Raw genomic sequence first — 15,294 nt, 5'->3', positions numbered from 1 at the left:
ATTGTTCGTATGACATTTAGAAAGTACAATTGAATGTATCCGAAGGGATATGTCGGTCGTAGCTGCAGGCCGAGGTGCGGTGCGCGTAGCTGCAGGCGGCGACCCCTGAGGCTAGCCAGCGCGAGGGCAGAAAATAGTGAAAACAGGCGACCAATGGCGCCGCACGCACGCAGCGGCCGCCCCCGCCCCGCGGCCGCGCTGATAACACTCGCGCGCCGACTGCGACTGATAGCGAGCGCGATGCGTGGCGCGGAGCTCGAGTTTTAGTTTAAAGTTCGTGTTTAAGGAAAATTCGACTAACCTAAATAAACTTAAGGTGAGTTTATCACTTGTCCACATTAAAAATAGTTTTTTTTTGTTAATGACGTATACGGTTGACTCCAATGTTATAACAGTTGTGGTTCTAAAAATGTGTTTTAAATAAGTTTTTACTTAGTGTAAATATGAATTGTCACACGCGTCGTGATTCAGCCTTGGAGAGCCCGCCCGTTTATTGCCTCCCTAGGTATGTTGAACTGCTTGATCTCTTATAACTCTATTTTAAGCATTTCATTTATCTAACAGCCTGCATACAAACAACAAGTGAATAGCTATTTTTTTACGTTAAATATTTTTTTTACATTTTTTCCTTGAACCTTTAACATAAGTATTATATTCCATCAATAACATAAATGTAAAAAAATCACAAATAATAATGAATAATGAATGAATTTAATAATGATGTTTTATAATGAACTGTAGCCCGCGAATTCACCCATTTTTATTTTTATTTTAAATTTTATTTCCCTAGAAAAGTAAAACAACTGCCTCCTACAGAACAGACAGATATACACGCTCCCAAATTTAAAATGCTACATCTGATTTATAAAAGCAAAGTTTTAAAATTTATTGATTTTTAAAAATATAAGCATGTAAAAATATAATATCAGTACTTAGTGTTCACTTCGGGATGATTATAGCGCATGCCCGTTACTTCTTCTGCTTAGAATTCCTGACTTCCCGTGAGCTTGAGAGCTGAAAAGCTACCCGAAAATTCCAAATTTCCGTTAGAACAGTTCAATAGTTTATGCGGAAGATGGCAAAAAACAGACAAAAAGACAGTTTTTAGCGTTTATAGCTATACAAATAAATTGCGGATTAGTACTGTGAACGAAGTATTAATGAATCCGTGTATCTCGTATCTCTCGTCGTAATGTGACCGCCTTCAATCATCCCTATTTTACTTTTTCTACTGCGCCGGTTTCCGCGTTTGAAACTTCCCGTCTGTTGTACGCACCCCTGTCTAAGCAACCCATTTATATATTTTCTATTGAAACCAAATACCTAATTATTAACCTAAGTGCGAATGTTGGTGTCTCTAACTTCGACGACCAAGGATTTTCATACAAACTTGCAACCCCTATTGTACCGTTGCTGCTTTAAAAGTAGCAGAAGTAGATCCGACTCTGCTTTTCACTTCGATTGTGATGAAATTTGTTCAAGGTCTAGGCTCGATTCCCGGGTCAGACCAAAAGTTAACATTTAATTGAAACATAAAATGGTTTTAATGACACAATTTAGCTTCGCTGTTCATTTTGATTGCTATGAAATTAAATATTGTAAATAAAATAAATTCTATAAGGGACTATGTTTTGCGTGGGAAACGTACTCAGCAGCCCGAATCTAAGCAGAGCGGGCTCTCAAACAGCCAGTCCTATTAGAGAGGCATGTGGCCAGCAGTGGGCCGGTAAGAGGTTGCGGATGTTGTCGTTAACTCACAGTGCTTGTTTATTTTTATAATATTAAATACTAACGCGCATCAGAGGTGTGCAAAATGCAAAGATATAATTAATAATCCATCAAAAGAGGTTCTTGATAGACTTCTCCCAAATTATTAAGATAACAGACACTCACCTTTAACAATGCTAACAAAATAATACATAGAAAAGAATGTTAAAAAAGAACGACCGCTAATTGCTTATATTCTCCTGAGCACAGACTATGTTCGTTCATCATAACTAAACTAATTATAACTAATGACCACGTGTTACGCTGCTTTTCTAATTTTTAAATTTGCACAGGGACTTGGGTTTTTTTTTCAATCCCCCGGAAACGCCCCTGGTGTTGTTTTATGATTAAAGGTATCTTAATTTAATCACAAGTCATAAAAATGAAAATCTCACATTTCTACTCTACATTTAAAATGTAACTATGGAAGAATACATTGTTCTCCTCCGTGGTAAGCAAAAAAGATTATAGCGCCGCTGGTTCACAGAAGCCATATGACTTATTCCTCGCGGGACATAGTCGGAAGCTGTAAAAGTTTACTTGCACTTTTCCTCTCATGAAATTGTCAGTGAGTAGGCGACTACTAAGCACCACCCGCGGTGCCCAGAGCACGATTATTCAAAGTCAAAGTCAAAAATATCTTTATTCAAGTATTAAGTATTCAAGTAGGTAAGTACTTTTGATGCGTACATAAGAATTACACGGTAGTGAGATGATGGCGATAACCACATTCGTAAACTTAAACTAAAGCTACGAGGGTTCCAAACGCGTCCTGGTCTCAGAAGAAGCCCACAACATACTTATCATGTCACAATGTCATTTTAAATCATTAGAAGAGCAACAATTCACACACAAGCTTTTTTATCGATTACGTAGTGCTTTACACTATAATATGACTTTTCTATAAGCTTACGTTTAATACAAACTTTAAACTTTTTAAGAGACATCTCCAAGATGTCAATGGGTAGTTAAGTGTAGAATTGTATGCAATTTCCTTTAAACGAATTATAAATTTTATGTAACCTAGTATATTGCACTGTAAGTTTATTCTTACTTCTAATGTTAAAATTCCATATGACATAATGCTGTGAAAGTAACTAAAATATACCAGTCTAGAAGTTTCTACGCCGGTCATATGGCGTATCTTCTTTACCACATAGGCAGCAGAACTAAGCCTGTTCGATAAAATATTTACATGAGGGCCCCATTGTATTTTAGAATCTAACGTTATTCCTAGAAAAACGTAAGACGTAATAAGTAGTACAGTGGTTTTCACGTGTTTAACATTAGGTAAAGTGAATTTTATACACTCGGTTTTTTTCCGTTTAGAACCAAATTATTAGCTTCTAATTATTAGCTATTGAGAATGTTGTTTACGATGAACAACTGCATTTCTTCTTGTTAAGACTACCTAAAACACTTTGTAATATTTTTTTAAATTCCATTGCACTGAGTCTTAGGGTCTACTTTATTCAGCTTATTTTCATTTATAAATTACAACATTTGTGTCAGTTCAACGACTCAACGCCCATGGCAAGCTCTGAGCTCGATAAATATTGTGTTAATATGCCCTTATCAAAGATCTAGGGCCCGGTGTGTTATCTCTCGATCGCTGCGCCGCGTGTGTTTGTGTGTTTGCTCGCACGGCCATAAACCTCCGCAGCTCTAGTCTACAACACCGGAAACCTCGTCGCCGTGCAGCCTAAAATGTACTCTAAACACACTTACCTAAGTTCAAATTAAGTTTCCTGAACTTCGGTCCAAGAATCAGGAATTCAAAAGTCACCTTATTGGAACGAGTAAAGGCCTAGATTGGTATACGAGGGCAGGCGTTAGTGCATGTTTGCTCAAAGCTCACAAACATAGGGTCGCAGGGTGTATAGCTATAAGTTTATAACGACTCTGAATTGTGCATTCAAAATGATCTTATAGTTATGTCTTTTCTGCTAAAGGCTTATAGATAGTTACATGAACACGTATACAATCATTTTTATTTTATTAAACATGCCATCGGCAAAACGAGCCAGCGGTGTGGTGCTTTTGATTGTCTATACTAGAAAATAATATTTTGAAGGACTTTAAACTTATTAAAAGGTTTTCAAGTTGTGCCTATTTGTATTTTTATGTGAAGTCAATTAGTTATGGATCACTATAATTATTTATTTAAAGTCATAAAATCTGCAGCAACGTTACATTTTGGAAAGTTCTTATGTTGAGCATCAGGGATCGCAAAATGCTAAAGTCATAGTCAAATACTTCTTTATTTAAATAGGCACATAGATGGCACTTTTGATGAGTACATTACATGTAAAATATGACATAGAACATAGTTTACGGGTCCAAACGCGCCCTGGTCTAAGAAGAAGCCCACAACAACCTTAACCGGGTGTTTTTTTTTGGTAATAATTTTTATCGTTGATGTAGTCCTTAGTACTATAATAGGACTTTCCTTTAATATTATGTTTAATACAAACTTTTAACTTTTCAAGAGATATCTACATGTCATAATGATGTGCCACCGGCCGGGCCGGCGCCGGCGCCGCAGACTTGTTCCCTATTTGCATTTCCGCCGCCTCGGCTTTTCCGGGTCAAAGCCTTTGTTTTGTTTGCCTGTGCTTGGTTCAGGAAATTGACTGTTGACTTTAAACCGAACTTCGTGCGTAAACAGTCCTGTTCCGATTCTAAAAATAAACTCGTCCATTTTGTAACCGATTGTATAGATCACAACGGTTCCGACCACTTCTCGAAGAGTTACTTTTAATATAATATTACGTACGATACGCATGTGCTAAAAAAATATAAGATAGATGGTAGTCGGGTACCAGATATTAACTGCAATACTAACAATGTTCAGGCTGGCACTTAGATCTTTTATTCAATCAATTAAAACAAGACATAAACACAATTACAACATTTTCATATGTTATAACGCTAGGCCCTTTGATACAAGACATATAAGACAGGTCAAACATAACTACTATTATCACTTATAACATCGGGACTTTTGGAACAAGTTGTTTGTATAGAAAAACCTCTGCTACATAAACTGTCTGTATAAAATAATGCTAGGGCTCTATAAATGATACCTAAATAAGCCAAAGGATGAGATATACTTATCTGATGCAAAATCAGGTACAACCATAGTAACAAACCAACAACTTTAACAACTCCATCAAACAACATATGGTTATACAAACTATGGTTTGATGATATATTTAATATACTCATCGGGTTTATCATAGATAAAGTGCTGTAATTCCCTATTTCCTAACACACGCGTGGTTTATTTATTTATTTAGTTATTAATTTATTTATGAATATCCTTAGTATACTTACAGCTAGCCAAAACGTATACTAAGTCAGTTACAGTTACAGTTAAGTTTAGATAAGGAGTTATTTTATGGGGTAATAGCACAAATGTACAAAGTTTTTTAAAGTGCAAAAAAAAACAAAGGTGTAAAATTTCATATAAATAAAAGAGATTCATTCTTATTTCAAAAAATTAAACATCTCAACTTTTCCGTCCATATATATATCTTTAAAATCTTCATATTGAGATAAACATACAATTTTTCAACACTGAAAATGAAAATAATTTAATAAAATATTCAAAAAATACCTCATGGAGAAAATGTATGTTTTTATATTGAGAATAAAATCGGTTTCTCTACTTTACGATCTACTTACATCTTACTTAATTTTTTTTAAATTCATAGAATTATTTCATTTTAACATTGGCTGCGTCCAAACTGGTTGTACATACGTTACATTACATAAATCAATTTTTTTAAAATATTATATTATAAATGTAACAATTTGCATTGTGTTGAATGAATTGAAATCAATATTTTAGCGATTATGTTATAAACGTTATGCCTAAAGCCTCGATTAAAATCGAGTATTTATAATCGAGGCAATAGGCATAACGTTTGTCACCGAGCCGAGCGCATTTAAAATCAGACACCATGCCCATTCAATCTGGTTAGAAAAAATTTAAGAGGGCATAAGGACTAGATGGCAGAACGTCGGCCCTCCCTTAAGTGACCTTCTCGTTGCAGATCAGACATGGATAATGTGAGCAGCATGATCCAGCGAAACGAGGAGCAGCGGGAGGCGGACAGCGACGAAGCGCTGCAGCTCGTCAAGCACGAGGAGCGGTCCGACATGATGGGCGAGGCCGAGCCCGGCAACGGCGGCGAGGGGCCCAGCGGCATAGGGCCCGGCGGCGAAGGGCGCGGCGGCGAGGGGCTCGGCGTCGAGGGGCCCGGCGGCGCGGCGGCGGCGGAGGTCGGCGCGGAGCAGATGTCCGTTATCACGTCGCGCCGCGCGCTGCGCACCATCACGGCGGCCGGCCTCATCACCGACGCGGAGTGCGACGACGCCGTGAAGGACGAGCCGACCGAGTTGCTGCACTACGCGGCGCGCCTGCCGGATGACGGCCGCTCGCACTACGACGACGAGCGCCTGCGCCAGGCCGAGGCCGACACGGCGCGCTACCTGGCCTTCCGGCCGGAGCCCTACCGCGCGCCCGCGCAAGACAAGCGCGCCGCGCCGCCCTACGCGCGCGCCGCCCCGCGCGGCCTCGCGCTGCGGTACCGCGCGCCGCCCGCCGCGCCCGACGCCGCGCCGCCCGAGCTGGCGCACGACGCCTTCCTGCAGAAGGACAAAGACCAGCTGCAGCACTACGACGCGCCCGCGCCGGACACCCGCCAGTACGTGCTGGGCGAGCACGCGGTGGCCTCCTCGGCGCTGGAGATGATCCAGACCACCGCCCTGAACAACCAGCAGGCGGTCGGCGTAGCCTACCAACAGGTAACCGACGGATCCGACGGGGCGTTCGTTTTTGAATATCAGACTATTTTCAACGCAAACTTTTCGTTACCGATATAATCGACGCCCAAGAAATATGACAGTTGAACCTACCACGGTAGGTTTATTATATCGAAGTCGGAAGAAGTGCTCACGGCCCCGTGTCGCACAGGTGAAGTACGAGTCGCGCGGCGAGGCGGAGGCGCGGCCCGGCACGTACGCCAGCCTGCAGCCCGTGACGTCCATGCACGGCGGCTACGCGGCGGGCCAGAGCCCACAGTACGCCAGCGCGGGCTACTACGGCAAGGAGCAGCTGCTGACGCTGTACGGCGCGGGCGCGCGCGAGGACTCGCCGCCCGGCCAGCTGCTGTACCGCGACCCCACGCTGGCGTCGTCGCCGCTGGGCACGCGCGCCGCCCACGTGGTGTACGGCGCGGCCTACGACGCGCCGCCTAGCCCGGGCGCGCAGCAGGTCACGCTGTACTCGCACGGCAACGCGGTGCAGTACAAGGTGGGCGGCGAGCACTACCTGGCGGGCGCGGGCGGCGTGGAGTACGTGCCCGTGTCGGGCTACGAGGGCGGCCTGCTGGTGGAGAGCTACCCCGCGCAGGCGTGGCCGGCGCAACACCTGCTGCCCGTCGACGACTCCTTCGACCCCAGTTAGTATTGGCCGCAAGTTCAGATACCTCAATACGCGGCCACATGGCGACTGCCAGTGCGTTGCACTCAGATACATAATTGGCCAGAATGAGTTATTCAATATTCAGAAGACAAAAATAATATTTAGGTATCCTAAACTAAAGCTAAACTCGGATAATTAAATCAAAAATTGGCAGATTCAAGTTATTTTCCCATTTGCCGTTTTTTTATTGTCAGACCATACTTGAAAAAGCATAAGCTTGATAATATTCCTGCTGAGTAACATTGCCAAGCCCCCTTCCCTCCGGCAGACATGGCGGGCATGGGCGACGTGAAGGAGTGCGTGAACTGCGCCGCGGCCGCTACGCCGCTGTGGCGCCGCGACGGCACGGGCCACTACCTGTGCAACGCGTGCGGCCTGTACACGCGCATCAACGGTGTCAACCGGCCGCCGCTCAAGGGGCAGAAGGCCAAACCGCAGCAAGCGCTGGTGAGTGCGCCACCCCGGGGCCACAAGTACCCGCTTACATCACACATTATTTACATCAAAGATTCCTTGACGATGATGTTGAACTGTCTCTGAGAGTCTCGGGTCGTTTTCGCGGAATTATTTCTTAAACCCAGGAGACATCATCATTTCATTACCTAGTTAAGATTTCGCAAGAGCTCGATCAAAGTTTACTATATCTTTATTCAAAGACCCTTAGAAGGCACGTCCGATGCCTACTGCTACGTTGGTCCGCCCCTGTCGCTGGTTAACACTACTGCTCCACAGCCCAGCAACGGCAACCGGCGCGTGGGCGTGACGTGCGCCAACTGCCGCACGTCCAACACCACGCTGTGGCGGCGCAACAACAATGGAGAGCCCGTGTGCAACGCGTGCGGCCTCTACTACAAGCTGCACAACGTGAGTGACCTCAAACTAATAACGACAACCCAACTAACGACTCTCGAAACGCGATGCTTAAATACATTTGTAACACCAAAATATACTGATTCAGACGTAGGGTTATAGAAAATAGTAATAATATAATGCTCGAGAGACCAATTACACATTATCTGACTGGGAACGCGTGTGACGAGGTTAGTGGGGAACTTTCTTAAAGCAGCCCACGGCACGATGCAGTCTGCTGCTCGAAACTAGAGCAGCTTGAGATGTTATAGAAGCTATGAATGGACTCGCTGCTACGATGGGCTGTTGACAATTAGCGTAACAGATACGCTCGCGGTATCGCGGCGCGTCGATTGCGGCGGGTTACGTGGCTCGATTAGATGCGCGGAGTGGCGCGAAGGTATCTAATCGCTCTGCAGCAGTTATCAGGGAACTCCTCGGCAAATATTGGGCCTGTATAAAAAATCAAAACACAGGGTCTCATCTAATCTCTCGAGATAAACGGCCGGGGCTACCGACTGATAGGGAATTATCATCGCGCCCACGAATATTCGTAATGAGATAAATAATCTTTTATCAATTATCTCCACGCGGCCAGATACGCTTGTTTAAAGGATGATAGGAGCGCGGCGGGAGATTACGAGGAGTTCCCCGCCGCTGGGGGCAGCTGCCGCTCGTGCGCAGCGCCACTCCTCTAATCGTGGGGTTGACGATATGTATGCGCTATTTGAACAGTGAAAGCAGCCCACGGCAGCTCCACACTAAGTGTCAACAACTTGCTAAACGTGGCCCTGAAGGCCTAAATGTTTCCAGTTTAATCACATTTACTGCAAAGTTATTTATAAATTTAAGTGTGAAAGGCAAAAAATCTCCCGTAGATAATTAAATAAACATTATTTTTAACATTTACGAAGCGAGATAGAACTTACTGGAGATAAACCTTCGCCGTTTCGCCTGCCTCGATTGTAATGCATGTGTTCGATCGGTAGTGAAGGTTTAGTGCTCGTGAGTCGCAATGCTAATGCCCGCCGTGCGGGTGCCCGCAGGTGAACCGGCCGCTCAGCATGAAGAAGGACGGCATCCAGACGCGCAAGCGCAAGCCCAAGAGCATGGGCGGCGGCGCGGGCGCGCGGCCCGGCGGCGCGCTGTCCGGTACGTGGGCGTAGGGCGCCGCCAGCGGCACTGCGGCGCGCCGGGCCACTGGCGACCCGTGTCCCCGCATTACGTAGGCATCAGTGTGCATATATCAGACTCCATGTGTGACATAGAAAATAATATAAAGCTACGCCTTCGCGGGTGCACCGGCGACGCAGTACAGTGTAGTGCAGGAATATTTTTTTTGTTGCTCTAAAATCGAAAGACAAAAAAATATAAAAAAATATGTATCCACCAATACTATCGCTTTGTTGTTGTAACTTTCCGCCGTATAAATTCTAGCGTAAGAAAGGAATAGAAATCGAAGCGATCCTATTGGTGGGTAGATATCGTAAGCATGTGTGACATGAGACAGGCGGCCTCCAAGCCCGATATCAGAATGAGTAAGGCAAGTGGTGACGTGTTGTGTGTCGCAGTGGAGGCGCACCCGCACAAGGGGCTGCCTCCGCTGTACTCGGCGGTGGAGGGCGCGGCGCCGCTGCTGCTGGCGCCGGCCGCGCGCGCGCCGCCCGCCGCGCCGCACTGTGAGTAGGCCCGCACGGAGCCCGCACGGCGCCCGCACTGCACTTGTCTGTCCCAGCTTGCTCTTGTGCTCCACTATCGCTTCTAAGCGCCTTGTCATGCTTTTCTGCATGCCTCCTATGAAACTAAATTATTATTTTCCGTGCTAACACATACTATCCTATTACACTATTATCTTTTACTTATTTTCCACTTTGCACCCTTATCCGGTACAGTAGGTATTTAGATAATAGAGTTTTTAACTTCGTTTCTTACCTAAAAATATCTTGAATGTTGGTTGATAAAAACATTCGACACTCTAGTTAGCACCTACAGAGTAGCTATCATGAATGACACTACGCCGTGCGCCGGCCCCGCAGCTTCGCCTGCAGTGCTGGCCGCGCCGCCCCCGCGTCTGCAGGATACTGCTTTCCGGTCCCCGAGATAACACGTGTACCGTGAAATGTTAATCCATGGTCTTATAGCGCCAAATTGTGTATAAATTCGTTCAGCTATATCCTTATCATTGAGTTATTCAATTATTGGTATAATTATTCCGAAAATATAATTTCTGAAATTCTAAATAGATAATAATAGCTTACAGGAACTAAGTTTTATTCCATTGGTTCCTTTATCCATGCAGTGAAGATAGTCTTGGGAAAACTTCCAGTAAACGAAAAACATTTCCACTTGAATTTACACTAGGAGAGTTGAAGACGAATCTAGTACTAGAGTGTTCTCGAGAAAATATTTTTACGATTTCCTTGACTTAATAAAAATAGGTAAAAGGTAGAGTTGTAGTTATAGCCATATCTGTGTATGAAAAAGTGTGGTCTCCCGGTAGAGTAGTACCTAAATTAAACAAGGACCGTTTCATTTGTTGTTCTTAATATCTTTATTTTAAAAACATTACACTTTTCAACTCAGCCCGCTTCGCTGTGTTAACAGCGGCTAAATTATTAGCATTCTCGTTGCTACACAGCGCAGTGGGGTAAAGTGCACTGGCTTGGTGCCCATTGGTATTGTTATTTGCATACCTTGGACACTTTTTCGAGTTGTCTCTCATATAATAAATATCTCTCGGTTCTGCTTATCTCTAGCATCCCGAGCCCATACCCTTAAAATGTAAAGAAACATAATACATTATTGTATCAGTATGTTAATTGTGCTCGTGTTTCAGGTTACCAGCGCTAGCGCCGCTGAGCCGTGCCGCGCGTCCGGCGCTGGAGCCGCTATCCCACTTCTGATGAATACAAATGTATGCAATATTTGCAACAGGAGCCTATCTAGATATAAGAAAATGATGTCATTATAGTAAATAAGGTATAAAAGCAGTCAGTTTTCTTGATTGGAATTAAAATTAGTAATGTAGGGAGTCGTAACCTCGGCTTGCGCGCTGCGCGCGGCGATCGAAAGGTTTCAATGTGTACACTCTACATAAAACAATGGACCAATTTCCACAGACACCCAATCCTGCTCGGTTTAAACCAATTAAATCGTGATATAATTTCTACGGTGCTATGATACAAATAAGGTTTAATACACATTTATTCGACGTACCTACCTACGTGACAAAGAAAAGCGTCTTTTTTCAACCTTATCTAATTCGGTCACTTCGCTATTTGAATTACGTTGTATCTCTCAAAGTTGGTACAACATTAAAAACTGCGACTTATGAGCTGTTGATTTCTCGACTTTGTGTGTTGTGCTCGAGCAGCCCGCGCCTCCAGAGGTCTCTCCTTAGCGGCACTACTCGGTAGTAAGCCCGATCAGTGATAATTTTAGCGTATTCTCGAGTAGTAGCGATTAGTATTATATATTGTCATATTATCGCCGCCATCGTCCCGACCGATACCCATTGCTGGTGCAGGTCTCAATGAACATCTCCTCGTCCAGCGGCTCCTTGCGATTATATTATTTCGTGCAGTTCTCAGCACACAAGCACACAATCAGATAGGTGCTGTCCATGTGTATGTATCGGAAAGATTTCGGTTAAGATCTAAATCTAGACACCTATAAGTATGAAATATTAAAAACAGCACAACGCCACACCAGTGTTTAATGTACTTACGTTAAGTAGGTACCTACAGCTCGTAAGACATACCGATACAGTCTTATCTTAGCATCAGTCAGAACTCGGAATGATAACGTTATCGGCACACCAATTTGTAATATTTATTGTGAGTTAAAAAGTGTATAATATTGTAAATACTAAATATCTATCTATATTTTAAGGAATACATGAAAATGCTTGAATAATTTTGAAGACTTGTTTAAGAATAGTTACTTTTTGACCCCCTACCGCTGGATCAATTACAATCTAAAAGGTGTTGTCTGCTCCTGTATCACAGAGAACACGTACGGGCATCCGTGCCCGTTGTTATAACATATTATATTATGACAATATTTATTGAAGCCCACCATCCCGAATTGGTGCCGCGTGGTCTAAGTTCCTACCTCAGGTCTTACGAGAGAGAAGTTCTTTGCTCAGAAGTAGTACAATACTAGGCTTTTGATGACAATGATACACCTAAGTGTAATAATGTTTCCTATAATATGAACGCCTAGCTTTAAGATGCAGATAAGAGTTGACCCGACATAGTCAAGGACTTCCTTTATACGTAGCTGATAAACCAAAGCATTTGCTAATACTTTTTTGTTTGCCAAACGTCGCTGTGTTTTACAATAATTAGACATAGGTACTTTTATTAATTATTTTGTACATAGAAATAATTTTATTTATCTGTGGGCTACCCAGGCGCGGGGCACTTTGTACATTTTCATATACATATACCTAAGTAGCATTTAAGAGATATTTAGTTTAATGATAAAAATATGACGAATTTATTAATATAATATTTATGTACCAGCCGCACACGAGACGGGTATCTGGGGCAAGGAAACTGAAACTACTGACGTGCTCTGTTTTACTGTATCTGCAGAGAAACCCTACCCTACCGACACTACCCGTCCGTGTATGGCTGCTTATGATTGTGTTGTCAGTATGTCGCGCGTGTGTTGAGTCGGCCACTTGTATTGTCTGTGTGTCAACTGAGGAGGAGCTATGGCTACTCGACATGCTGTGCGAACATTTTGTAAAAAAGGTTGGTCTGAGAGTATATTGAAATAACGTTATATTATAATTTATTTTATTGTTGGGTGAAATACTGTTAATAAAAATCTTGCCAAGTGTGTTCTTTCGTTTATTTTATAATCAACACCAACCCTCGTATCGAATAAACTTAACTTGTAGGTTAAGCTACAAACTGTTTTATAACTAAATTTTTACTAGAAAATAGAATGCTGCAAAACTATTAATGAACGGCTCAGCGTAGGATAGCCAACCAAGCGAAATTCTACTCTAAAGAAGAGAAGATTTTTGACAAGTTTTTGAGTTCAAAAAGTTTTTGTTAAAGGTGTGCGATTTGATAACTTCCTGTGCCTATTTCCTATCACTTTCTCAAATTAGGTAAGTAGATACCTACTTACCTAATTTGAATGATTTAATAATATTACAAATTCTACAGTCAGTAGTCACCAAACGCATGTTCCGAACACTGCACGTGATAATATTCATAACATTTAAAACAAAATGAGAAAAGTTGCTGATGGTGGCATTGACGATTATATCCGACCCACACCGCCATCTATCCACTCCTATGGAACTAATGCTCCCGTACATTATCCATAGATGGCGTACGAATCAACAAATTATAGAATTCCGAAACCTACTTTAAACATTATTGTTATTTATATTAATATCTAAACAGATTAAAAACTATTTTCATTGAATATTATTTAAAACTTTATTTAAAATTAATTTTTTACCAGAGAGTGGCTTTTTAGGGAGTAATCAGAATTAATATTTTACCTTTTCTTAATGGAAACTCACTTATGCTGATTTCCAGACAGACAATAGTTGGATATTGATATTTAAAAATTTCAAGTGAACAGAGTTGAAAGTTTTAATAGCTCCATATTTTTTAAGCAGCGGCGCGTCATGGCGCTAAGATTTGTTAAGTAGTTATCCCGGTCACTAGTAGATGGCGTTACGAGTTCTACAGTAAGCAATCTTACAAGCTGTTGTTTTACTTTAGCCCGTCGTAAAGTTGTAAAGTCGTTCTGGAGCTGGTTTCGGTCGGCGGCTGTCCCGACTGCTTTGTGGTTTATTTTTACATTTTTACAAGACCCTCGCTCGCACTGCGCTTATTCTGTCCTAATTAGGGCTTCTTAGGTATCTGTTTATATTGCTCCAAAATAAAAATATAATCTTTGTGTAGTTCGTGATACTTGAAAATAAAAACCTATTAAGGTTCAAGATTTTGGAACGCTTAAATTCAAAACTCAATTAATTCAAATAGGCGCAATTTATTAGCACTAATGAAACGTTAAGACTGTTTGTCTGTTTGTGCTCTACCACCGCGCCGCCGGTTTGGAAAGCAGATTCTGCCAAAATAAGCTGACAGCTGTTGCTCTTTTCCAACATCATATTTTATATATTATTAATAATAACAACAAAATGTTTATTTTGGACGTGTTCCATAGCATGTTAGGAATACAGATGTATGTAACCTATGTACCTCCAGAGTGGGCAATCCAGCTTACATGCCAATGTATGTACTGAGGACTGTGCTGGTGGTGCTCGCCAGCCTCGTCATAGCCACTCATCACAGCTCATCATAGACGCGGCAGGTTTTCGGAATATCACGTAAAAAATCATCAACACGCGCATCCGCAAACATAATCGAATTTTCTTCCTTCTGGAATCTGGAATTTTGTTCTTTCCCCTAAATACAAGAAAATCACTCTTTTTAGAGTTCTACCTGAGTCCATTCACCCCAGCATACTGTTCACTAATTTGTAGAAACTCTAGTCCACTGGCTCAAAAGAACCATGTCGGCCGCATAGCTAAACTTGTTCATAGTTATACAATATTTTTTCTATCTTGTGAGAAATACATTTTGTTACTGAAAATAAGTTATTTCTTACAAGTTGGAAATAATTATCATTTATCGTATTAGTTATGTAGAGAGCAACTCTGTCGCTGAAGTAGTACCGCACAGAATTAAGAACATACAAAAACCGTATACACGACATATAATCAAAAACCACTCCACTTTACATAGGTTTTTCGAACAAACGGTGACAGTAATTGTTTTACCTCTTATGTTCAAGCGTTCACAGAAAATGGGAAGGAATGTGAGCGAGCAATATTCCGCGGTTTTAAAATGAGACGTGCGCGTATGTGTTCTTTATTCAATGGGTTCGAGGATTGGGCTTAGCTCTTAACAAAAATAAATATAAACAAAATAAAAGAGCCTTTTTATTATCCTTACTATCTGGTTGACCAACAGTATAATTAGACACATTATTATCCATTATTATTAAAGCTGTATTAAATTAATTGAATCAATAATAATATTTGTAGCAAATTAACTCAGAAAATATATTATTGTTATAAGGATCTCTCTCCGACAACTAAAGTAGTACAATGGTTTGAAGCTAATAGGGTTAGCTCTTAACGAAAAAAA

The 15,294-nt window shown here is 42.1% G+C and overlaps 1 protein-coding gene across 2 annotated transcripts; it reads left to right on the top strand.

The window, feature by feature from the left end:
* The first annotated feature begins 221 nt into the window (after positions 1-221).
* LOC120623274 (transcription factor GATA-4-like) lies at positions 222-11,023 on the top strand. Of its 2 annotated transcripts, none has more exons than XM_039889197.1 (7): positions 222-505; positions 5,826-6,579; positions 6,749-7,235; positions 7,527-7,705; positions 7,991-8,122; positions 9,154-9,259; positions 10,944-11,023. In XM_039889197.1, exons 1-7 carry the CDS (start codon positions 444-446, stop codon positions 10,955-10,957), a joined length of 1,734 nt encoding a protein of 577 aa, XP_039745131.1. In that variant the 5' UTR covers positions 222-443; the 3' UTR covers positions 10,958-11,023. The 2 variants fall into 2 exon arrangements, with proteins under 2 accessions (XP_039745131.1, XP_039745130.1); XM_039889196.1 differs by having other exon boundaries at positions 9,679-11,000.
* Positions 11,024-15,294: the final 4,271 nt, after the last annotated feature.

Source organism: Pararge aegeria, chromosome 4 (assembly GCF_905163445.1).
Source record: "Pararge aegeria chromosome 4, ilParAegt1.1, whole genome shotgun sequence".
In the NCBI taxonomy this organism is placed as follows: domain Eukaryota; kingdom Metazoa; phylum Arthropoda; class Insecta; order Lepidoptera; family Nymphalidae; genus Pararge; species Pararge aegeria.
This window is presented reverse-complemented; position numbering and strand designations above follow the sequence as displayed.